General features: G+C 37.4%; 1 protein-coding gene across 4 annotated transcripts in view; it reads left to right on the top strand.

The window, feature by feature from the left end:
- UNC80 (unc-80 homolog, NALCN channel complex subunit) overlaps positions 1–25641 on the top strand; it is a 230340-nt gene that overhangs the window by 40127 nt on the left and 164572 nt on the right. For 3 of the 4 annotated variants that reach the window (XM_054477213.1, XM_054477211.1, XM_054477212.1), the window contains exons 8-18: positions 1771–2032; positions 3439–3573; positions 5088–5304; positions 5982–6122; positions 7164–7432; positions 8482–8850; positions 14074–14220; positions 17402–17549; positions 19624–19772; positions 22185–22351; positions 23090–23188. In XM_054477213.1, coding sequence (XP_054333188.1) covers positions 1771–2032; positions 3439–3573; positions 5088–5304; positions 5982–6122; positions 7164–7432; positions 8482–8850; positions 14074–14220; positions 17402–17549; positions 19624–19772; positions 22185–22351; positions 23090–23188 — 2103 coding nt within the window. The remainder of the gene's footprint in view (positions 1–1770; positions 2033–3438; positions 3574–5087; positions 5305–5981; positions 6123–7163; positions 7433–8481; positions 8851–14073; positions 14221–17401; positions 17550–19623; positions 19773–22184; positions 22352–23089; positions 23189–25641) is intronic. The other variant, XM_054477214.1, reaches the window with a different exon arrangement.

The raw sequence follows: 25641 nt of genomic DNA on the forward strand, positions 1-25641 counted from the left end.
AATAAGAGAAAAAATAATAAAGTATGGTATGTGCTTCGATAGGGAAGTAGAAGAGCTGTAAAAATAATTTGCAGGGCACAGATATGGTTTGGATTTGTATTTTTGAACTTTTTACTGAAACACACAGTCAGAAATGTATTTTACCAATGACTCATAACGAATGTATCAAGTGAGACAAAAGTTTCACCAAACATCCAAGTCCTTACTCCATAGTATTTTTGTTTTGTTTTGTTTTGTTTTTTTGAGATGGAGTCTCGCTCCGTAGCCCAGGCTGGAGTGCAGTGGCGCTATATCTGCTCACTGCAAGCTCCGCCTCCCGGGTTCACGCCATTCTCCTCCTGCCTCAGCCTCCGGAGTAGCTGGGACTACAGGCGCCCGCCACCACGCCCGGCTCTTTTTTTTTTTTTTTTTTTTTTTCTATTTTTAGTAGAGACTGGGTTTCACCGTGTTAGTCAGGATGGTGTCGACCTCCTGACCTTGTGATCTGCCCGCCTCAGCCTTCCAAAGTGCTGGGATTACAGGCGTGAGCCACCGCGCCCGGCACTATAGTTTTTATTCTAGTTACTAGGTTAAAATAGTAGCTGTGGCCTATGGAATTATTTTCTTGAACCACTAGTGAGCCGTAGATTTTTTAATTAAAAAAAAAATATGAGCCTAAGAAGTTTAGGAAAATCCCTATTCACTCTCTGTGGCTGCGTTTTTTGTGAGAGCACTTTGTGTGTGGGTAGCATCATTTGCTAGTTCATGGTAGGGTACAAACATCTCTCTTTTGCATCACCTAAATCAGAAGGAAATTGTGCTTGGGAGTTAAGTTTAGATTTTAGATTTAAGATACCATCTTGGATCCCGGAAGTTCTAAGTTTATATTTTGTCACTTATTGTCTGTCTTTTTTACCAGACCACATGTTGTTCAAGGTGAGAAAGTTAAACTTACCTTTAAATCTGAATTTTGTGGGACACAAACATTCAATTTGTTGCACCTAAGATACATGGGATGGTGTATTAATCTGAGTAATTTCTTAAAACTACTTTGTAGTAGAATTAAATTGAACACTAGGTAATGAATATATTATGTGTTTAAATTGAATAATAGAATCCCAGGAACTTGAGATTTTTAAAAAGTTAGTCTTGCTCTCTTGCAAGGATATATAACTTTAGAATTTTCAAACTTATTTTATTTATTTTCCTCATAGCAAAACTTCTGTTTATTAGCATTTTGTAGCTTTTCCTTAGTTATTTTACATAATATTTTCACAACTGAAATTAAAATAGCTCAATGAAGTAGGCAAGGCAAATATCATTTCTACTTCTATCGGGGTAAAAGTCAAACCTGATCTTAGCATAAAGGAAGAATTGTAATCTGAACCTCATCTATTTCTATAGCTCTCACTCTCATCATTGTCCATCACCCAAATTACTCACCAATTACTAGGGTCTCACCTTTAAACTCGTGATTTTTAAAATTCATACCTTTGTAGGCATTGTTCCCTCTGACAGAAACGCTAATCCTTCCTCCTGCCCAAACCTCAGCTTTGCCTTGCTAATTCCTATCCATCCTTCAAAACTCTCTCAGTATCTCTACTTTCAGGAGATGTTTAGTGAAAGTGGAATGAGAGAGACCAGTTGGAAGGATATTAGAGTAAACTATGTAAGAAACAAGTAAATGAATAACTAAACAAATGAGAAAAGTAGAGCTATAAGCCATGCTGTGCTGCCCCTCTGAAAGCTTGATTGCCAGTATAATTATCTTCTTTCTGCCATTGGGAACAGGGCCTCTCTTGTGATACCTCCATGCCAAAGGTCCCGCTATGCCACTTACTTTGATGTTGCTGTTCTGCGCTGCCTACTTCAGCCCCATTGGTCTGAGGAAGGCACTCAATGGTCTCTGATGTACTATCTACAAAGGCTGCGACACATGTTGGAAGAGAAGCCAGAAAAGCCTCCGGAGCCAGATATTCCTCTCCTGCCCAGACCCAGGAGTAGCTCAATGGTAGCGGCAGCTCCCTCACTAGTGAACACCCACAAAACCCAAGTAAGAAAAACTCAGTTCATTGTCATTCAAACCAGCAACTTTGCCATAATGGATTCTTTTTTTCTCTGTGCATCCAGCTCTTAGGTACTCTAGTGCTGACTTTTTGGTTGGTGGGTTACACTGTTGCTATTATCTTTTCTCTTCCATCTTGCATGCTTGACCCTTTGCTGGCTGTAGCACTTAATCATTTGAAGAAGTGCACCTCTTGCACATGCTAATTTAGTGTAAGTCTTTGTTTATCTAGAATAGTGGAAAACTGGGTCTTCTGGATAATCAAAGTAGTAATTAATAGAGAGTTCTGACATTTAATCTGTTGATTACCAATATCATAAAATCTGTAACATAGGATTTTACTAAACGTGATGTAACCTCTTTTGCATAACTCAACATTTTCCAGTGTCTTTTTTTTTTTTTGAGATGAAGTCTCGCTCTGTCACCCAGGCTGGGGTGCAGTGGCACGATCTTGGCTCACTGCAAGCTCCGCCTCCCGGGTTCACGCCATTCTCCTGCCTCAGCCTCCTGCATAGCTGGGACTACAGGCACCTGCCACCATGCCCGGCTAATTTTTTTGTATTTTTTCAGTAGAGACAGGGTTTCACCGTGTTAGCCAGGATGGTCTCGGTCTCCTGACCTCGTGATCCGCATACCTCAGCCTCCCAAAGTGCTGGGATTACAGGCATGAGCCACCGCGCCTGGCCAACTTTTTCCAGTGTCTTAATGTCATCATTAGGAATATTGCATTTTGATAGTCTTGCTATTTATTGTAAATGTTTGGAGAAGTAAACTGAATGTGTACTGATATGGTGATATCTTCATGGCAATTGCTTTTTGATAAATGAATGACCTAATACCAGCTTGAACACTTGTTCTTGCCCTCTTTCTCATCAACACCAGGTGTTGAAAATGTAGAGAAAAATGTGACTTGTAGTGTGTTCCACTTGTTTGGATTTACTTAAATGTGAATTGGCTGAGTCTGAAATTTTTTTCTGCATATTCTGAAAACAAACATGAGCAATAGCAGAGTTAAAAGGAAATATAATCTGTTTTAGTAGTAGATATTCTGCCTAAGTGGATATCTGCTTTACCGAATCATTCAATGGGAAAAAAAAAACAACAACACTCTTTTTAATTAAAAAAAAAAGAGAGATCCATCTTCTATTTTCTTAGCATTCTAAATCTGGGGCTACGTGACCTCACTGCCGAAAACTCCAAACAGAAATTACAATTAATATGAAATATATATTCTCACTAGCAGAATTTGGATTCCAGAAGTCCAGACATACAAGTTCAATTGTTCAAAGATGTCGAAGCTATAGACGCATCCCTATTAAAAATATGACATTTCAATAAGAACAGTATTTGGATGTAAAGTCCTAAGTCCTTGATCATTGTCTACCTTTATTAAGGATCTCACCATGAAGTGTAACGAGGAGGAAAAATCTCTTAGTTCTGAGGCCTTTTCCAAGGTTTCACTGACCAATCTGCGTAGATCTGCAGTCCCAGATCTTTCTTCAGACCTGGGCATGAATATTTTTAAAAAGGTGAGTAGAAATGCTTATGCTCTTTGATATTTTGGTAAATAAAAGATGTCAGTGGGACATGAGATGTTTCTGATCATACTGCAGTATGGGGTGAGGTGGGAAAGGGACCTTAGAAACCGAAGTCAGCTCCTAGATGTAACACTGACTTGCAGCATACCCCTGTGCATGTCCCTCTGTGCATATGAATGAACTTCCTATTCTAAATGCTCCACAGGGTTGTCATGAAGCTCAATTCTGATCATATGCATAATGCAGTGTAAAGTAGTGTGGTGATGGAAGTAGTTATGGTAACAATGATGGTAACTTTCATTTGTATGGTTCAACTTATTTTTATCAAGTACTTTATACAAATAGTTCTCATTTAATCCAATGACATCCTTATTCTCCTCATTTTGCAGGTAAGAAATTGACCCTTAGAAATTTTAGGTAGTTTGCCCAAGATTGAGTCCAAACTCCAAAGTAGGTCTTCTAGTTAAACACGTTATATTTTTCTGCCATTACTCTGCCTCTCTTTTTTGTAAGTAATTGGAGATAAACAGAAAATAATATGTGTAGACCTATGTATATGTATATATATAGTGGTTTGCTTTCTCTTTTTCAAAACTGTTAGTTTAATTATGCCAACGAAGAACACAGAACACGATATTAACCTATTATGAGCTGAAAGTATTGCTAAGTAAGCAGTTTTCTGCCTTTGTTAATGATGCAACAAAAGACAATGGCTATCAATTTTCTTAAAACATTGATCATTTGAAAGGAAAAAAGTGGTTTTCAATACAGGCTGCATATGATAATTTTTAAGGAGCTTTAAAAAATACATCTTCAGGTTCAATCCCAGACCAATTAAACCAGAATTGCTGAAGGTAGGCTAAGGAATTGTTATATTTTAAAAGCTTCCCTAGCAATTCTAAACTTTTAGTTGCACTTGGTTTTGAACTTGTTTGGTAGGAATAATGGGTTTGTGGCAATGTATGGTCTGTATCTTCTTTGACTCTTCTTACGAACAGTGGCGCACATTTAAAGTTGGCTAACTGAAACAATGGATCACCATCATGAAAAATGGAACAGAAAAAGAGAGGCTGGTTCAAGTAGTGACTCTAACCTTGTGATTTGAAAACTTTAGTGTGCATCAGAATTACCTACCAGACTTGTTAAAACACACATTGCTGGACCTCAGCTTCTGAGGGTCTGATATAATATGTCTGAGAATTTGCATTTCTAATAAGTTCCCAAGTGATGCTGATGCTGCTGGTCCAGGGACCACACTTTGCAAACCACTAGTCTAACCGAACCCAGGAGAAAGGCCCACGGAATATGTGGCCTTTTACTTAGTTTCTTTCACTCTTTTAACGTGAAATTTCTCCCATTTTTATTGGATGATATTCAGTGACTTTCTGGGTCTCCTCTTCCTGGCACATTTCTTGTATTTTATTGCAGATCATGGAGCCCCTTGGGAAGCAGATTGTAACCTTTTCTTTGCCCTGTGCCTAATTCTACACCTCTCATCACTGTAGTTCAAGAGCCGCAAAGAAGACCGAGAGAGGAAAGGCTCCATTCCATTCCACCACACAGGCAAGAGGAGGCCACGGAGAATGGGAGTGCCCTTCCTGCTTCACGAGGACCACCTGGATGTGTCCCCCACGCGCAGCACATTCTCCTTTGGAAGTTTCTCTGGGCTGGGAGAAGACAGGCGAGGAATTGAGAAAGGAGGCTGGCAAACCACCATTTTAGGTGACAAGGCCTTCCAAAATAGGGCAGAGTTTAAGTGACCTGTTTATAACTGGATCTAGGGCTCCTGGGCAAATCTGAATCTTTCTTGAACAATTCAGCCAAGAAATTTGTGACTCAAATTCAGGTTCTCCAGTATGAAAATAATGCTGTGTTTTCACAGCCAATAAATCCAGATAATGAAAGTAATTATGCAAGAGTTCTGTGAAATCAGACAGGTAATCTTATGTCTTAGATCATTCTAGACAAAGAAACATGGCCTTAGGGTGCTCTGTGCATTAATTTCCATTGTGAATCTAGACAGCAGATTTTTATCAAACTTGGATTTTTTTTCAAAAAAGCAGCAAAGGAAAAAAAAATATATATATATATATATTTTTCTTTCTGGATTGCATATTAAATAGGCCAATTTAAAATTGGGAGCTGACAGCTAGCTGGGCCACAACAGACGGTTTCTGACATTTGGCTAAGATTGGGGCTGACCTTATCACCGGCAGCTTCATCAATCATCCTGACCCTGAATATCACCATGGCAAGTTCAGTTCTTGCTTTTTTGTCTGTGTTTCACACTTTTCCTAACAGCCCCACACTCTCCCTGCTGTCCTTGGGAAAGACAATATCTTGGCAGAATAACTTTCAGATTTTAAAACCCTCATGTGTGGTGCTCTTATTCATCCCAGGGAAATTGACCCGGCGAGGCAGTTCAGATGCAGCCACTGAGATGGAGAGTCTGAGCGCCAGGCATTCCCACTCCCATCACACCCTGGTAAGCGACCTGCCGGACCCCTCCAACAGCCATGGAGAAAACACCGTCAAGGAAGGTGGGTAGGAGGTGAGGCCTACGGGCAGGAGTTCAGATTTCTTTTCTTGTTTTCTGTCCTTACACCATGTTACTTTCCCATTGTAATCCGCTTCCTGTGTTTTCTGAAAACTGGCATTCTTGTGCTGAATTGCTTGGTAATTTACTTGTTAGCCATTCTTAGCATATCCTTAGTAGCAAGAACTATTTAACACCACACTGTAAACACCATACCTCTCAGAGGGAGAGCAAGGACAAGCCATTCATATTTCTTTTCAAAAGCTCATAGACCCACAGGGCTGAAAGAGACCTTGGAAGACATCTAGATTCAGTGCTTCTATCCCCTCTATGAGAGCTCTCTGAAGGGCTTGTATACCTTCAGCGGGAGGAAAGTCACTGCCTTCCAAGGCCACCAATTTTTTTTTTTTGAGACAGCTTCTATTTTAGATAAGTTCTTGTGTGTTTTGTGTGCAGCAAACATGTGTCTCTGGGTATAATCCAAGACAGGTTCTCATTCTGTACTTTTAACAGAATAATTGATTTTTTTCTTATGTTCTCATAGAAGCATAAATTTAGTCCCTCTTCGATCTGCACTGTATTTCAGGTATTCAATGATATCTGTTAGTTACCACCATAAGTTTATTTTCAGTTACTTTTAGCCAAAGGAGAAAAAAATTATTCATGTTTGTTGTTCATTAATATGCTAGATAAAAATGCTATAAACAAATAGTTTATATCAGTATGATCTATCATCTAACAGTGGGTAAAATTCATCTATTCTGATCAACTAAACTAAGTCAGTGTTAGACAGAAGTTAAATCCTAATCTCAGCCTTAAGGAAGCCAGTTATAATTCACATTTTTCTACAATCTTTAATATTTTCCGCACATCATATGGCCTTAGTAGCTTCAGCAGTCCCATGAGAGTTGAGAGTAGCTTTGAGACTATAAGTTAAATATTTTCAAAAACTACAGCTGTTATTGTGGTCATGATTGAAGTAATAGTATAACTGATAGTGTAGGTTAATGTAGGGAGAACTAAGACATTGCTTTCATTTTATTAGTGCGATCTCAGATCTCCACCATCACAGTTGCAACCTTCAATACCACTTTGGCGTCATTCAACGTAGGCTACGCAGACTTTTTCAATGAGCATATGAGGAAACTCTGCAACCAGGTGCCTATCCCGGAGATGCCACATGAACCTCTGGCATGTGCTAACCTACCTCGAAGCCTCACAGACTCCTGCATAAACTACAGCTACCTAGAGGACACAGAACATATTGACGGGACCAATAACTTTGTCCACAAGAATGGAATGCTTGATCTTTCTGTAAGAAGCAAGAATTTTTCTTACCAAAGTTAGACAGATATTAATTATTTGGTGCATTTTTGCAATGTTGTATAAAATGGGCATATAGATTCTTAGAAATATCAAACCTTGAAATGAAAAAGCCACCCATTGAAAAAAATTCACCAATGTGTCAACCATCATAGGTGCACCTTATTTTTTTTCAAGCATTGCATTAGATTTGATCTGATCTCAGAATATTTTTATAATCCAAAACCATTAGTGAATCCTGAATATACATATATAAATACACATACATGTGTGTGTTTAATAAGTCTCTTATGTCTAGAATGAGGGCAAAAAAATTCTTCATTTATTTTATTTTGATATCAACAGGACTACAAACCTCCTGTGTAGCCAGAAAAAAATGAATAGAAGTTCTTAAAAGATTTAAGCTTGCATTCTCAAGAGTGCCTGTCTTGAGTATAGTTATTAGCAAATGAAGGGGTTGTTGTATTTTACAACTATATTTCACAAAATTTTATTGCACATTAGGAATCCTGGCTTAGCAAATAATTTACAATATTAAAGCCAATAAAGAAACATAATTTAAACATGCAAATATTTTGTACTTTAAATGAAATATGAATAATGATACAGACATGAACGAGCAAAAGGAAATCATTGTTCTTTATCCATTATTAGTAATGAATGAAAGACAGGGGATTAAAACACTTTTATTTTAAAAAATCAATAGAACAACTTTCCATTTGGGCAAATAATTACTCTCCCATTAACTCACTATGCTTCAATACCCCATTAACTGTTGATATCATAGCATGTTTTGGAAGATGTACATGAGATAATACATGTATATATTTTTAATACTTTGGGTGACTTACATGCTCTATTAAGCAAATACACAAGATTCCACGGCAACTTTTATAGGAAAATTTGACAATTGTCTAAATTATTTCTACCCAATTTCATAGACTAGCCTAAGGAAATGGGTTAAACAGAATAACCAAATCTCTTTAGGAAGAGGGAGTGCAGGTAACTTAATCATGCTGTGTTTATCTTGTCTTCCTCAGGTAGTTCTGAAGGCTGTTTATCTTGTCCTTAATCATGACATCAGCTCTCGTATCTGTGACGTGGCGCTAAACATTGTGGAATGCTTGCTTCAACTTGGTGTGGTGCCCTGTGTAGAAAAGAATAGAAAGAAGAGTGAAAACAAGGAAAATGAGACTTTGGAAAAGAGGCCAAGTGAGGGAGCTTTCCAGTTCAAAGGAGTATCTGGAAGTTCCACCTGTGGATTTGGAGGCCCTGCTGTTAGTGGAGCTGGAGATGGTGGAGGAGAAGAAGGAGGAGGTGGAGATGGAGGAGGTGGAGGAGGTGATGGAGGAGGAAGTGGAGGAGGTGGAGGCGGCCCTTATGAGAAGAATGATAAGAACCAAGAGAAGGTATGACTGAACCACCTTATGTGTCCTCATGAAATGTCATACCTAATTTCTTTCTAAAGCTTGCTTGCCAGCAGTTTATTGACTCTGAACAGCACCTAGTCACTAGAGCAAAAAAGTGGAGAGTGGAGAAATCTCTTCATTAGGTTCTCAGTAGGCATTAGTAGAAACAGTTAAATGCAACTGTACTCTAAATCCAATATCTATTGCCATCCAAGCAGTGTTAGAGCTAATTCTCTAGTCGTTATTTCTGCAAGAGAACATTTCAGTTATGCCATGTTGCCGTAATTCTCAGTCTGATGCCAAGTATAGCCTTTCTCAAAACTTTCAGACTCTGACCTAATTGAAGAATGTCTTAGTCTTCTCAAGCTGCCATAACAAAATACCATAGACTGAGTGGCTTAAACAATAGAAATTTATTTCTCATGGTTCTGGAGGCTGGGAAGTCCAAGTGCTGTCAGGTTTAGTTTTATTCTGAAGCCTCTTCTCTTGCCTTATAGGTGACCACTGTCTTATTGTGTTCTCACGTGGCCTCTTTGTGCATACAGAGAAAGGAAAAGAGAGAGAGCAAAAGAGCTTCCTTGTGTTTCTTCTTATATGGGCCCAATCCCACTAGACCAGGCCCCACCATCATGACCTTACTTAACCCTAATTACCTCCCAAAGACCCATCTTCAAATACCATCAGATTGAGGGGTTACAGCTTCAATGTGTGAATTTTGCAAATACACAAATATTCAGCCCATAACAAGCAGTATAATTTTTCCTCAATGTAAAGTTATTTCTCTTAAGTAACACATTTTTGGCAGCCAGCTTCAACCACAGTTAAGGAGAAAGCAAGAGAAGAATTTTGCTTGATTAGTTTGTGTTGGTTTGAAGTGGGAATAACTCTTTAGCCTCATTCAGCCCTCTCATGTCTCAATGTGGCACATACCGGTGGCTTTAGTCTTTCTATTATTAATTGTTCCTAAATTTAATTCCCTCTGCCTTGTCAACATCTGGTACATGATTTCTTAACATCAAGAATTGGTTTTCTTTTTTAAGTTTAAATACAAATTACTACAGCTTAAATTCACATAACTTACACTAATCTCAATTTGTGGTTTTAGCTAGAAAATGATATTCAGAAATTGAAATTAACAAGAGATTTTAATCTCTAACAAATACTCTACACATCATGTCAAGTGTTTACACATGTGAAGTTATACTGTGTAGAGTTCTAGATATATACCATCTAGATATATATTGTATAAACTATAAATTGTCCATTTTTCTTACATGTTATCAGATTTTCACATCTGAGCAAGCGTTGCAATACTCCTTCCTCTTTCACAATTTCTTCCTCATTTCTTTTGAGTCCCACTTGACACATGTTTAATATGGATTTATCATCTGGTTTCTTCATTTTATTGTTTACTCTTTTCTTCCCAATATTTGTGGACTGTTATCCAAATATTCTTGCTCCGATAATCTTGGTTGTTGAGCCTTTTCTAACGATTTTCTTCTCTTGCCTTAATTGTATTAATCATAAGGCAATTCTAACAAACTTTATTGGATTTTAAGTTTCCCAACACCTTAGCACCTTATCCATCACGGAGGACAATGCAAGGAACTTCAGATCTGACTGTAAATGAAAATTATCTAAATAATGGTACAGATCACAAGAGATTTGATTGCAGATGCTAAGATCTAAAGAATCATTCAGTGATCAGTTACTTAGGAATTAGCAAACAAATACAAGTTATAAGAACCAAATTTATAAACACAGAAACTGGTGAGATTCTTACTGAATATCCATTCTTTACATATCACCTCCGTCTGGACAAAGAGATTAGAAATGGTGTTTTGCCCATTATAATATTCAAGGGAAATTAGAAAGAAAAAAAGAGAATATTATGAAATATTGATAAGCTTTTATCAGCAAAGCTTAGATGTTCCAACTAAACTGATGAGGTTTTGTATGTATGCTAAAGATCTCTGAGGTTCATAATTAGTGTTTTGTTTTCATTTTTGCTTTTCCTTTTTTAGCTTTGAAATTTTATCCAAGTGGCATTTTAACCACATTTTTACTGAAAACCTACAAGTATCTTGACTGTTTAGCACCTAGATATTATCTAGACTATATAGCTTGATGTAATAGATGTTATTTTGACCAGAGTTATCACTTTTGATCAGTATGGGATTTTTAAAGTCAGATTATGTGGTCTCCAATACAGCCACCAAGATATATATGTTTTATAGGTAGTTCCCAAAATAACATTCTTTTCAGTACAAACAATTTATAAAATAAAACCTGATGGTGGGTCAAATGCCTTCTGTTTGTGATTCACATTGGTCTGTTCTGCCCCAAACCCATCTGTTATCTTCAGTGGAATCAGAAGGTTTATCTAATTTTGCAACTTAGTAATAACAGAAGCATAGGAATTGATTAAGATAGAAAGGAAGATCTAATTTCCATTTCTATATTTGCCACAACTTGTACTGAGAGCTTGGAATGTTATTTAATATCTTCAATTTTTTTTTTGCCTGTAAGTTGCTACATCTTTCTGAATGTCTCCTATGAAAGCAGCCTGAATCCCAAGGACATCTGAAGGTCTAAAGAAATAAAAACCTGAATAGATATTTACAAAGAGCTTCCAGAGCTAGAACATTTTTAAAGGAGCTTATAATAATTTTAAAATATGTGTAAACCAGTCTTCCAAATAAGCCCTTGCTCAGGATGACCTTTTCTGAGGCTCTGCTGCATAAAGCTTTGTAGCCTTTACAGAGCCCTCTACACAAAGGTCCTTGACTAAGGAAGCCAGTGAGGATTGAAATCCAGTCCAACCTCCGCTTTCAGAACCACTCACCAAAGGATTACAACCATTCAGAGGGCTCATCTTCTTCTAATTCTCCACCTAGAGGGGTGCCTTTTCTAATTTGCATAAAGGTGCTCCAGAGGAAAGCAGTGCCCCACACATAAAAATAATTAATTTTATTATTATTTTTAATTAATAATTATTTTGCTGTTATTAATAATTAATAATAATTAGTTTTTCTATTATTATATGCCTTTCATGTTTTGACTCTAATTCTCACAACTCTATGAAATAGATATTATGACTCCAATTTTGTAAGGCACAGGTAGGTTAAGTAGTTTGTCCAAGGTTATATAGTTAGTAAATGTTGAAGCTAAAATCAGAATTCAAACTAAAAATCCAAAAATCTGAAATCTAAAATGCTCCAAGATCTGAAACTTTTTAAGCTCCAACATGAGGCCACAAGTAGAAAATTCCATACCTGACCTTATGTGACAAGTCACAGATAAAATGCAGTCAAAACTTTATTTCATGCACAAAATTATTAAATTATATAAAATTATCTTAGCTTGTGTATATAAGGTCTATGTGAAGCATACATGAATTTTGTGTTTAGACTTGGGTCCTATTCCCATCTCATTATATATATATAGATATTCCAAAATCTGAAAAAATCTGAAATCCAAAATACTTCTAGCCCCAGCATTTTGAATAAGGATAGTCAACCTATATACATACAGTTCTGTTGATAAGTTTGAGTCTTCTGTTTGCAGCCTTCTGAGCTGTCTTAAGTAGGGGTCCCTGGAAACAGGCTCTACTATGAAGATATGTGTGCAGGCAATTTACTGGAGTGTCCTCTCAGAATTAACCTCTGTTAGGTATGAAGAAGCAGGATGGGGCATAGGGAGAAATTGAACTGCAGTGTAGTTGTAATAGAGGCCTAAGCTAATCACAGAGGGCTTTGAAGCTGGGATGGCTCTTTATGTGGTCCCCAGGTGATGCAAAGAGACCTTTTTAGCAAACACACCCCGGGTCCCTTTATGACCCTGTCCAGTCATTAGAGGTAGACTGCCTCCAGGAAGAGAGTATAATGTTGGGTGAGGCAGCTCTCTAGCTGTGGCCTTCAGAGGCACTCATCTGAGGGCAGTGAGCCAACAGCACTTCGAATAGCTCAGAGAATGAATGCTGCAGTGCCAAGGGGAATATCTGGAGTTCAGCACCACCTCTACTACAAGAGCTTACAGATAAGAAAAGGGGGACCAACTGGATAACATTAGGGGAGAAGAAAGTCAACCTTATCATAGTAAGGCCCATGCTAATGTATAGGTAAGCCCCTATTCCTTCCATAGGACGCGCACATTTGAGTACTTATATCTGGTTCCAAAGTTTATGCGTCAACCCAATCATGTGGCTATGGAAAAGTCCCTTACAATTTGCAGAACAATTCTCATCCATTATTTAATTTACTCTGCATAGTAAACCTATGAAGTAGGAAGGGCAGCTATTATAATCCTAAATTCACAGGTAAGGAAACAAAAACACAAAGAGATTAGTTAACTTATCTAACATCATATGCGGTTAAGGAACAGGCGCTGGAATCCGAGGTTTATGGTGTATGTGCTGATGGTAGAATGTGGTAGAAGGACTGAGACAGGCTGCAGCTTCCCAAAGAAAGTGACTCTTCCACACTGGGCTCTGCATCATTCCTTAGCAACTGCTTCCTTATGCTTCTTTGGAAATAATTCAAGGAAGTTCCTTTTTTGGAAGCCATGTGCTCCACTAACAACAAAGATGAAGTTGGGCAAAAGATAGAATGATATCAATTCTCATGATTCATCTCAGGGGGCCTTCCTATTTAGCCTCAAGGAAAGAATCAAGCTGAAAGTGTTTATAAAGTTCTGTATATTCTCACTTTGTGCATGTGTATTATAATACAGTGAAAGTATACAATTAGAAATAAAAGCCCTCAAAAATGTCAGAAGTTGCCATGAAATTTCGAAGTTCCAGACTTTGATCAGTTCCAGAAACTTGGCAGTAATCCTAGCCTGGTGTATCAGAAGCCTACTGATGAGGGTAGTTTCTAATAAAACTTATTTGCTTTCATCACTGATAGTCTGCACTGTCTCTCTTTAGGTGGTTGTCTGACAGTAGTCAAGGATATAAAAGCATGTCTTCTAACAAAGAAGTCTATACTTATATTCTCTAGCAACAGAGGGTGTTCAAAATACATAGATTTTTTTCTTTTAAATCATATACTAAATTTTAGAAAACTGAGCATGTTTGTTGAGCCCGTTACAATTGTTTTCCAAATTGCAGGTGCTCCCTGTAAAACATATAAACTTGATTTAATCATACAATAGAATCTTAGCAAAAGGACCTCAGTGACAAAGTAAACAGACTTTTCTTTCTTTCTCATTCGTGGGTACCAGGATGAAAGTACACCTGTAAGCAACCATAGGCTTGCTCTAACAATGCTCATCAAAATAGTGAAGTCTTTGGGATGTGCCTATGGTTGTGGAGAAGGACACCGAGGGCTCTCTGGAGATCGTCTGAGACACCAGGTATTCCGAGAGAATGTAAGAGAATTAAAGTAGATTCCATTTCCTCTCCCTCTTCCTTCCCTTCTGTTTAAGAATGAGTCCTTTGACAATGAGGGTCAGTGTTCCCTGAAAAATACTGTATTTTGTAGGAATAATTAATGCCGTTTTGGTGTTAGGAGATTCTCATGAGATATCTCAAGACATCTAAAACCCAGGCTTAGGAAAGTTTAATTGGGAAAACATTTCTGCCTCCTGCGTAGGGCAGACCAACTCCCAATTAGTGAAAGTATATATAATTGGAATGTGTGAATTGCAGCTTGAAAGAACTTTTGCACAGATGAACACATTTAGCAAGCTTTTGATGGCCTGTAGCAAATGACTTTTTAATCATCTGCCTGGGTACCGTAGAAACATATTGCATATTGGAGAAAGGGGTCAAAGTTTTAGGACCTGGTTTGTTGTCCTTCCTAAGATGTGGAAAATGGCCCTTATTGGGACAAAAGAGGACTGTAAAAGTAGCCAGTCATTTTCTGGCTGCTTTATTTGAGAATGAACCTTGCCTTCTGAATATTTGAGATCATGTCCTTGTCAACTGTGTGAAACTTGAAACTCTGCATTTGGGCTTGCCAAACGTAATTCTGTACTGGAAATGGTCTTCCAGCTCATTTTTATTTGCCTCTGCTGACTGTTAATTTTCTTTTTCAACTTGAACAATAACCTACTTCCACAGTCTGAGCTGGGATGGTTGCTTCATATGTATGTTTGAATTGAAATCATAAGAAAATATTCTCTTAAAAATAAGAGTTTGATGCAAAGTTGAGTTCCGGAAATCCTTTGGCATATCTTGGCAGAGTTTTAGGGTCATGTCAAAATCTAATGCCAGCCCATTTTTCCTTGATATTAGGTTTTGTCATGAAATGTTCACACAGTATTAGCATGCTGGGTTTCTTGCTTAATGCATCATCTGTCGTCTATCCATCTGTCTATCCTTTTCTGTTTTGCTCTTTTATATTATATTGTGTTGTGTTATTTTAGTTTATTATGTGTATATGGGGGTTATATTTGCACTATTAGCTTCTAAATTTTGAAACTTGAAACTTTTGACCAAGATCTAGATTTTGAGGCCAAAATTTGAAAATAATAATTAATAAGGCTATAGAAAGCCTGGCATTTCCCCCATCTTTGCACATGTGTATATGATTTTTTATCTTTGATTTTAAATTGTATTACAGTATGAATAAATGCCTTCAAAGACAAATAAACCACATCACTCCCCATGCAGAAGACCAATTTCATGACATGAAACAGTAAAACATAATAAATAAACGTTATAAAAAGTGCCATGCTTTAGTTGGAAGTATAAACTGGCTCTGATAACCAAGATTTGTCTTTCTGGATTCACAGAAAGCAGGGCGAGTTGGATCAGAAGCCATTTGAGGAGCTGTTGTTATCACTTAGTTCATCATACTTTCCTCCCCAGGAGCACTGAACACTTCCTATGAGGGCATCCAGCCAGTGTTCTGCCTGTCTAATCGATTTGACTTATGGGACAATTCCTCTATTATCTCCTTTGTTTAATGCTCATTATTGATATTATATTTGCTTATTTAGTTCAGTAAACACATTGTCCAAGAGATATAAATATGGGAAATTTTCCTTGAGAAATATCCAGTTCCAGAAGCTGAATATTTTCAGATTTCTCTACCATTGGCCTTTCAGAAACTATTTAACTTTTAAGATACTAAGAATATTTCTCACCTTTACCAGACAAGGTCCTTTCCCTAGCCTTTTTTCTTCCAAGAAACAGAAGGTTATTCTAACGATATTCGTCAAAGTGCTCAGCAATTTCATCATATAATGCCTCAACGTATCTTAGAATATTAATCTAATCATTAGCTGGTAGTCTCCAAATATTGAAAAGGAATTCATTTCTTAAAAGTTTTATATCTTTTGAAGAAATTCAGGATATTCTTTCAGAATTTAAGTATTTAAAGTTTGATATTCTTATGCTTGCTTAAACTTCCCGCTGAACTCATACAGATGATACAAACATTTTAATATCCTCTAAAGAGAAGATTTGAAATCATGCCTTTTTTGGTGTATTTTATAGAAAACACAGAATAATTTGTACTTCAGGGCCTGCCAACTCGGGGTTTTAAAGAGCTTTATAAATGCTACAATAAATATCTTCACAAATTCTTTATAGAATGACAATTAAATACTTCTTTATGCAAAATATATTTTACCTAAGTGCTTTGCAAACTTCATTTTATAGCTAGCAGCATTTATTTTGCAATAAAAATGAGTTTGTTCAATATCTGGAAACTTGTAAACTCCCTGGGAATAAAAATACCTAATTTCAAATCTGGGACATAATAAAGGAAAAATGAAAAACGTATCAATCCATCTGACTTTGCAATACAGATGGAGAGATTATAACAAAGTTATACCAAGAAGCCTATTGCTGATTCCAAGTTTCAGTCTTTTATAATCTTTTTTTTCTCTCTCAAAATTTCCAGGAATTTTTTCCTGGGCCTTGATTTGTCAAAATGATGATATAACTAAATTTTCTTCTGGGCCACAATTAAGGGCACTAATACAATCCCAATTCTCAGGAATTGCCTTCCCTAATCTGACTTCAATGCCTGTGCCTGGTTGTCCAGAGTTCTCCATCCATAATTAAGGTGGCCCTCACTCAGCCACCCCTTCTTTCTTGATCCTTATCCCTTTTCCCCTCAACCCAGAGACTTCGGTCATTGTCCCATTTCATTCCACTGTATAGACATTCTTTTGTCTCTTTTATTCAGATGCAGTGTGGCACGCATCTTCCCATTGCACACAAAGCCTTTGAGGTTTTCTAAACATAGATTGTCAATTCTATCACTTATCTAAATTTCAAACTTTTTTTTCATTAAGATCTTAAAATCTCTATCTTGGTGAAAATACTGAACTCTTTCTGAGACCAGCATTAGACCTTAGCTTTGAGCTTTGGGGTTTTTCCTATGGAGCAGTTGTTCTCAATGTAAACACCCTCAGACTTCTTAGTCTGTCTGTGCTCACATCTTACTCAGACAAGAGGGGCTAGCAGGGTTGCCTGTCACCGGTGAGTGGGGATGGTTGGAAACCCTTGCCTTCTGAAGGCTTCTGTCTCAGACTACCAGTATCCATAGCTTAAGCTGGTACTTGTGAGTTTTTCACTTTTCTTCCTTCATTGCAGGCCCAGAACTGCCTTACTAAGCTATACAAGCTAGATAAGATGCAATTCCGACAAACCATGAGGGACTATGTGAACAAGGACTCTCTCAATAATGTAGTGGACTTCTTGCATGCTTTGCTAGGATTTTGTATGGAGCCGGTCACTGACAGTAAGTAAAGCTGCACCCAAGTTCTAGGAGAAGTCATTGTGAGGTGAAGCAGGTAGTGTTTCAAGGGGACACTAAATTTGTGGAGGTAGAATTTAGAGGAAAAGATACATATGTGTCCATGCATGTGTGTGGCTGTGTGTATAGAGTATAAACAAGAAAAGTTTGCACATTATCTCTGATGACACATTTTGGAGGCTTTCTGAGAACAACTTACTGCAGTAAATGAAAGTTTGGTAAAGCTTGTGGAGTTCTTACCTAGCCCCTCAATTTTTATACCACCACTTATGGGACTCCTCTCTCTCATATAACATTCTGTTATATGACCTCTGAGGCAGTGATCATATTCATTAGTTCAACGGATGTGAAATGAGTATCTATAACGTACAGGCATTATAGTGGCACAGTGCTTGACAATTTTTTCACAAAGTAAAATGGGAGAAAAAACCTTATGATTGCAGTAAACGTAGCAGTAACACAATTTTGACACACACGTACTTAATTTTTTTAAAAAAGGCAAATGGATGCACAGATAAACCTACAAGCTATTTTATAACTTAATGGCTTTCAGAAAACTCTAGTATGAAGACCTAAGTTACAGGGGGAGACCAATAAGTGTCAACTGCGTTTATAGTAAACCAAAGACCGCCAGTCCAATGTGAATGCAAACGCAGCAATGCAAGGAAAATAATGCATGAAGCCTGAGTTGAATAAAATACACATTTTAATTACAGTCTGGGAAGGATAGCTTTGTAGTATAGGTTTTTATTGTTTATATAACAAATGTATGATAGTAGTTGATTAGTTTATAATGAAAATATATTTGCTAGATTTAGAAGCAGTTTTCCTGGTTGTAACCCGGGAATATTGTTTGGTTTCACATTAAAATAAAATATTGCTCCTCTATAGAACCCCTCAAACAATCTATTAGCACGGTTGTTTTAAACCAAACACAATATAAATTAAAAAGACAATAAATTAGGATGGTAGTTGAGACAATGCAAGAAAAATTCTTGATTACAAATGATTTTTTTCTCCTTTTTAAACTATTTGAGATAGAAATTATAAGCATAGACTAAAAGAAATCTTTCAGCAATGTGAAATCTAGAGATCATCCCCTGTCAATTGGCATAGACAGTGAGAGGTTGGTAATAAAGTATATTACTTTAAGGTGATAAATTCCTCCTGCGTTGCTTGAGACGTAGGAGTGGATCACAGTGAATCAGCCAGGCAGACATAGGTCCCTATCTGGTGAATATTGGAGCTGCCCATGCCCTTTGTCACATTTCACAGGTGGTTCACAGGCCATGAGAAATCCTCTGGCATGAGCACAGGGTACCTATGTGTCGCCTACGAAAGATCCAGTTTTCTGTGAGAAACTGGCATAAAATGCCACGGAGGTCGAAGGCTTCCATTCACGGGCATTTCACATGTGTGTGAGCAAGAAGGAGGTGGCTCTGAGGAAGGGGGGAGGTTTTCCCTCTCCACCTGCCCAAGAAGTTTCTGGGAGAACTCTGCAGTTCTTGGCAGGACTCTGTCTTTCCCAGGGCCTATGAGAGCTTCCCTGCAGGGCTCCTGCCTGACTCTTTCTTCTCCCTTCCCAGCTACCTGGTTGGCCCCACCTTATTCCACTTTAGACAGACTGAACAATTTCCTTTGAGAAAGTAGCATTTCTCACCACCAGAAAGCTTGAAAATGAATTCTCCATTGAGGGGTTATTTAGGAGCTTTTTTTTTTTTCTTTTTTTTCTGTAAGTGATCACCTATTTAAAAACTACTCTAAGCCTAAAAGTCTTTCCTAAACTTAAGAGTTGGTTTCCTTTCCTTTGCTAAGATTTATCAACAAAACCATTCCGGAAATGCAATTGGTTGTATCACAGTAAAGGCTCTGAAGGAGACTATGACTCATTTATTTCCACGTCCGCCTAGAGATTATTAAACCGGCGGCATCTTTAATTCCTTGTTTCTGTATTTCATGTAGCACTTCACTAATTCCTGGGTGCCAAGTACTGCCTTCCTCCTACCCATTGTGTAGCTTAAAGGAAACATTGTCTTTAATTTGTACCTTTGCATTCCAGACAAGGCTGGGTTTGGAAATAACTTCACCACAGTGGACAACAAATCCACAGCCCAAAATGTGGAAGGCATTATCGTCAGCGCCATGTTTAAATCCCTCATCACACGCTGCGCTTCAACCACACATGAATTGCACAGCCCTGAGAATCTGGTGAGAAGCTCTCCTCTCTTCCCACAGGAGGTCTCAGTCTCTGCCCTGAGAAAAGTACTCATTGTCGTGGCCATGAGTAAGAGAAGCTGAAATCTAAAAGTCTACACTTTAAAGTTTAAATATCTATTTTCCCCGGTGTCACCAGTAACTCATAATGGAGCCTTAACAACACTTTTCTTCTTCTTGTTACTCATTATCCTATTTGCAAATTCACCTATCTTCCTCTCCCATCTCAAAGGTTATAGAGTGTTTGGTGAAATAATTGTAAAGTATGTTGAGCCCTTCAGAAAGAAGGTTCTAGAGCACAGCTTGTTGGCTCATAAAATACTAAAGAATGTTATCCCAAGTATTATTTGAAGCCATATTTACTTTAAAAGTTAATGCAAATATATTGCTGAAATTGGTTTTGTTTTCTTTTATTAAGCACTGTCTGTAATTTTTTAGCTACTTGTCTTGAAAGACTGTGTTAATTAAACCACTGAAGCCACAATAGGATAGGGAAGAACCAGGTTATAAAAGGCTAATGCTAAAGGCATAAGAATGACACAGTAGACTTTGGGGACTCAGGGAGAGGGTGGAAAGGAGTTGAGGGATAAAAGACCACAAATCGAGTTCAGTGTATACTGCTTGGGGGATGGGTGCACTAAAATCTCACAAATGACCGCTAACGAACTTATTCATGTAACCAAATATCATCTCTTCCCCAAAACCTATAGAAATAAAAAAATTAAAAGGCTAGTGCTTAATTACCACGAAGAAGATTGTGGTTTCGGATACGAAAATGTAGATTAAGGCTGAAAAATCTAACATGAATAGGTGAATTCAGGTATCTTTGGGAGGCAAAGTAGCATTTCTCTATCCTACCAGTCTGTTAGATATTATGACTCCTATGCAGAAATCATTCCATTTGCACATGTGGACCCTATCAGCTAATGTACTCAAATCAAGGAAATTATTTTAAGCTATTATAACTATTGAAACAACTCACTTAACTTGAGATAAAATCCCAGACTAAAGGAGTTGAATTTTGCTGACAGCCAAAGCCAACCCAGCAAGTTTCTTGGAGCTTGAGTGTAGCACAGGTACCATCCATGCATACAATTTGGTCATAGCAAAAGTAATTTAACAGGTTGATTATAATATACATGACTGCTTATACATCTTTTTTTACAAACTCATGTATAGAAAAATACTATATTAAAAAAGAAATCTTAAGTTTGACTTTGAACTCCCATCCCATAAGAACAGTGGGACATCAAACTTCTGTCATTCTTGGGGTTCCCCACTTTCACAGTGTTGTGCAAAGACCCCCAAGTCTTAGGAAGCATCTAGAGCCTGGGGAGGTTCCACAGGTCTCAATGATTAGCCTACATCTCTGATTTCACGTAGTATTCTTTGCTGTGTGCTTAGGGCTGGGCACCCTCTGGTGAGTTTGGAATCTTTCCTTTTTGGAGTCTTGCCCCATTCCTAGAGGAACTACTGCAGAGCAGAGTGAGGGGCACAGCACCCTGCTTCCCACAGAACCCGAAGGGTTCTCCATCCATGTTTTCCCCAAGGGTCCTACCTTCTACTTTCCTAAAAATTATGAACATAATTGTCCCAGTGGTCTTAGGTTTTGAAAACCAAAACTATCAAGGTAAATGTTCTTTAGGCTTCTGCATTCTGCCTTGCCATGAACTTTTCCTAAGGCAAAAAAAAAAAGAAAAAATACAGTAACTACCTTCTTCATGAGCAGAGAGAGGGGGAAATGCTGGATCTAAAGCTTAATTTCTCAAGTAAAAGTCCAGCATATATTTTTAAATATTGATTCACCAATATATTGGTTTTAATAGCCCTACATCACCTTCAGTTTGTAGTCGAGTTCATGTTCAAATGGGCTACAACATATGTGTAATTTGCTAAATCTGTCCAGCAAAATGCATCATCCTTTGAATAATCTGTCTTTGGTAGAAGTGTCTGGAGGACTTAACATATTTTGTCATAATGATGCAGAAAATTTGGAGAAGCTGAACAGGGACCAAAATCTCTAATGTAAACAAATTTTTGACTACCTTTTTCTTTGCAGGCATCTCTTCAGAAGTTACAATTAAAAGAGAAAATTAAAGCTTGGGAATCCAATGGTTTAAAATGTAAATTAATGTCTTTCTAATGATGCAGCCAACTTTCTGAATGAAGCATGATAACCATCCTTTTTCACACCAAGGATGACCAGCAAAGGCCTTGGTAATGTTCTTCTATAGGAACATTGTAGAGGGAGTATACCACCAGTTTCATCAATAGTAAACTGTCCTGTCTTAATGATTCCAATGCTCATCTAAGCCTAAGGAATTACTTTCTTCCTCTCTACCTGGAAAAACTATTTAATCGCACAGCTATCTTTCTTTCTCCAACTTCCTTCTTGCCTCCAAACAGGGACTGTATTGTGACATTCGTCAGCTGGTCCAGTTTATCAAAGAGGCTCATGGGAATGTCTTCAGGAGAGTGGCCCTCAGTGCTCTGCTTGACAGTGCCGAGAAGTTAGCACCAGGGAAAAAGGTGGAGGAGAATGAACAGGAATCTAAGCCTGCGGGCAGTAAAAGGTTGGAAGCTTGAACTCTCTGAATATTACTGTTTGCCTTATGTCAGTAGAATAAAATCTGTTGTACTGTTTGTGTGGTTCCTGTGGTGAAACTTCAGCATAGGAATGGTAAAATTATCTTGTGTAAGTGGTTTCACTGGTGTGGTGCAGCCGCAGCTTAGAAAATGAATGAATTTACTGTCAAATGCTGCCTCTAATATGAATTAGAGCTCAGTTGTTCTTAAATTTTCTTGTACTTGAACTTCACGTCATAGCTCTTAATTAAATGGTAAAATGCTACCTGTTTTAGTCTCTTCTGTACATAATTTACACTTTTATTCAGAAAGGAAAAGCAATTACTGATACCACATGATCCTGTTCAGTAAATTCTATTCTAAATGTGGTAAAAGGCAAATGATTAAGTAATAGCCTGTTGTTTTTCCTTCTAGTAAACATATATTTATTTTATGCCTTTGTATATTAAATGCCACTTAAAAATTAAAATAAACTCCTAAACTTAAGATCCTGCTTGCAGTTAATGACTCTGTTTGCAATAATGGTGATATTGTGAAGCAAAAAGGCTGCTAAGTCCTGAGTTAATGGTGCGGTGTAAATTCTAAACAACATAGACTCCTGGTGACATAAAGTTCACAAGCTGCAAAGTTGTCTACAACAGAGTGTTTTGTTTTATGAAGTGTATGAAGTATTAAGACTTGCTATCTTGCTCTGCTGTAATTGTCGGAATGCACCATTTGCATAGGTCAGAGGCGGGAAGCATTGTGGATAAAGGCCAGGTATCCTCTGCACCTGAGGAATGTCGCAGCTTCATGTCCGGTCGCCCCTCACAGACTCCAGAGCAGTAAGTAGCGTTGGTTTTGTCTCCAGTGCAGATGGCTATGCACTTCACTCTTGAAGAATTTCTATTTTCCAAACTGCTATTTGTTTGTTTTTCATCTCCTTTGAACTTTGCCTTGTTTCTACCCTTTACATTTCATTCCTAATGCCACTAACCTCTCCAGGCCAAATCACAAATAACCAGTCTGTGCCTATGAGAAGCCTCCCTAACTACATTTCCCATCTCCAGTCTCTCCTTCACTTCTGCTTTTCATGCACGCTACTGAAGATACACCTTGAAAAATGGCATATATACCAGGTGGGCTGGGAGATTCTTCCAGTTTCTTGCTTAAAATCACTTATAATTTTTTAAAAACTTAAATGTATGAATGGCTGTCAATTTAGTTACTGAAGCTTTTCCCAAAATAAGTAACAAAAACTTCTCCAGTTCTCACCTTTAGCTGAAACATAGACTGTACCACATTGTACCTTGGTCCTCTCTTGAGATCCATTCCAGTGTCCTCTGACTCAGTTAATCTACACTTTTCATAATGGAAAAGTCAAAAACATCTTTAAATTAGTGCCCCCAGAAAATATAAGGGTTACCGTAGCCACTAATTGTACAGCCTAGTTCTATGCAAGTTTTATTTGTATTTTTTCTCTTTTTGAGAACTACTAATCCACAAGTGGAGTGTAAACATGTACTTCGTTTTAGGTATGCCATTCTGCTTCTCAAAACCTTACTCAGTATTAAGTGATTTTTCTTCTAGGAATCCTGCAGAATATTCTAGGTATTATAGTATCCTTTCTTCACAGTCAGGGAAATCAAAGTGAGAAGCACACAGCCATTAGATAGGACCTTGGTAATCCATAGCAAGCAAACAAAATCTTCAAAGAAAAAATGCCCACACAGTTCTTGTAGCACTTCAAAATCTTAGAAATTTTGTAGTAAACACAAATTTGTGATAAACACAATTTTGTGTTTATTTAGTGTTCAAGTAAATCAACTCCATGGGTTCAGGGAACATGTGAGTTTTTGCACATGGCTATAGCCCCAGTATGGAGACTGGGCTTGCTCATACTAGGCACTTAATCTATACTTCATGAATGAATGAATGAATGAATGAATGATTCAATCAATCAATGAAAGGATAAAAGTGTCAGATTATTATTAAGCTTTTGTTTTCTTTAGCTTCCTTTCTTAAAATTCAGTTTTAGTTTTCCCTTTAAGGTAGTCTTTAAGTACAGTTAAGTAAAAATTCAAACATAAGCTCTAAGGAAAAAAAAAAATCAACATGAAAGACAAAGTTCTGTGACTAGCCATGAGACTAGTTAAAAGGCTTTATACACAGAAAGTCTGCCCACAAAAGAAGATATTTTTTTTTCTTTTCAAATAACACCAGCAACTATTGAGCTAATCTGATCAATAAGAATGATCGAATAGCCAAATTGGACTTAAAAAATAAAACCATCGACTGTATATTTCTAGGTTATTAAGTTTTCTGGATTCCAAAATATTCTCTTTGTTCAGTGTTCTGTAAACACCACCTAATTTCTTAGCATTTAGCACATCTATTCTTTCTTCTTATGTGAAAGATACATGTTTCAGTATGCCTCTACATAAATATTTCCACTTAGAGAGATGTCATAAAATGTCAAACATGGAACTTTTTCATGATCCCAGTAGGCCCAGAAGGTAAGCATGTCAAATGTACCCTAGTTAGCACTGGAGAAAGATGGGTGGTTACTTCAGATGACACTGGCTCCTCCTCTAGCTTCTCTGTCTCTTTCCTTCCTTCCCCTTCTGGCCCTGTGTCTTCTTCCTTCTTAAATAATAGTCACATTCCCTGAGTCATATTAAAGCAGTTTCATGCACTAATTTCTCTGAATCTCAATATTGATACACACCATTGGACAAAGCAGATGTAACATTTTATTGAGGAAATTGAGAAATTATAGCCTCCCCAGATGTTTTTCCAGCCAGACTACATAGTCATACACATATCATGCCATGCATTTACCAAAAGTGAGAAATGCTTCATACCCTGTAATCATTTGATACAAAGTAACTGAGAAATCAAATTTTAGAAAACTGATTTAAATTCATACCATATTTGATAAACAGAATACCCTATTTTTAAAAAAAAGAACTTAAAAATATTTAGTACTCTGATGAGATTTTAAGAAATTCTGGATACCCATATAAATATCTGTAGAAAATAATTGCTTTACACAGTACTGTCAAATTTTGGGTTGATTCAACCCCAAAGCTTGTAAGCAAATCAATAGCTAAAACCCCATAAATAAGTTTCATCAAATATTATGTATTTTCTATACCTTGTACTTTCCAAATTACTGCAGTAATATATGTTGCTCAAGCTGACAAATGTAGAAAACAGAAAAACATAAAGGAAAAGTAGTTTAAAAATGGAAATACCACCAACTAGAGATAACCTCTATAAACTCTTGGTGTATTAT

This window comes from Pongo pygmaeus, chromosome 11 (genome assembly GCF_028885625.2).
Source record: "Pongo pygmaeus isolate AG05252 chromosome 11, NHGRI_mPonPyg2-v2.0_pri, whole genome shotgun sequence".
Lineage (NCBI taxonomy): Eukaryota > Metazoa > Chordata > Mammalia > Primates > Hominidae > Pongo > Pongo pygmaeus.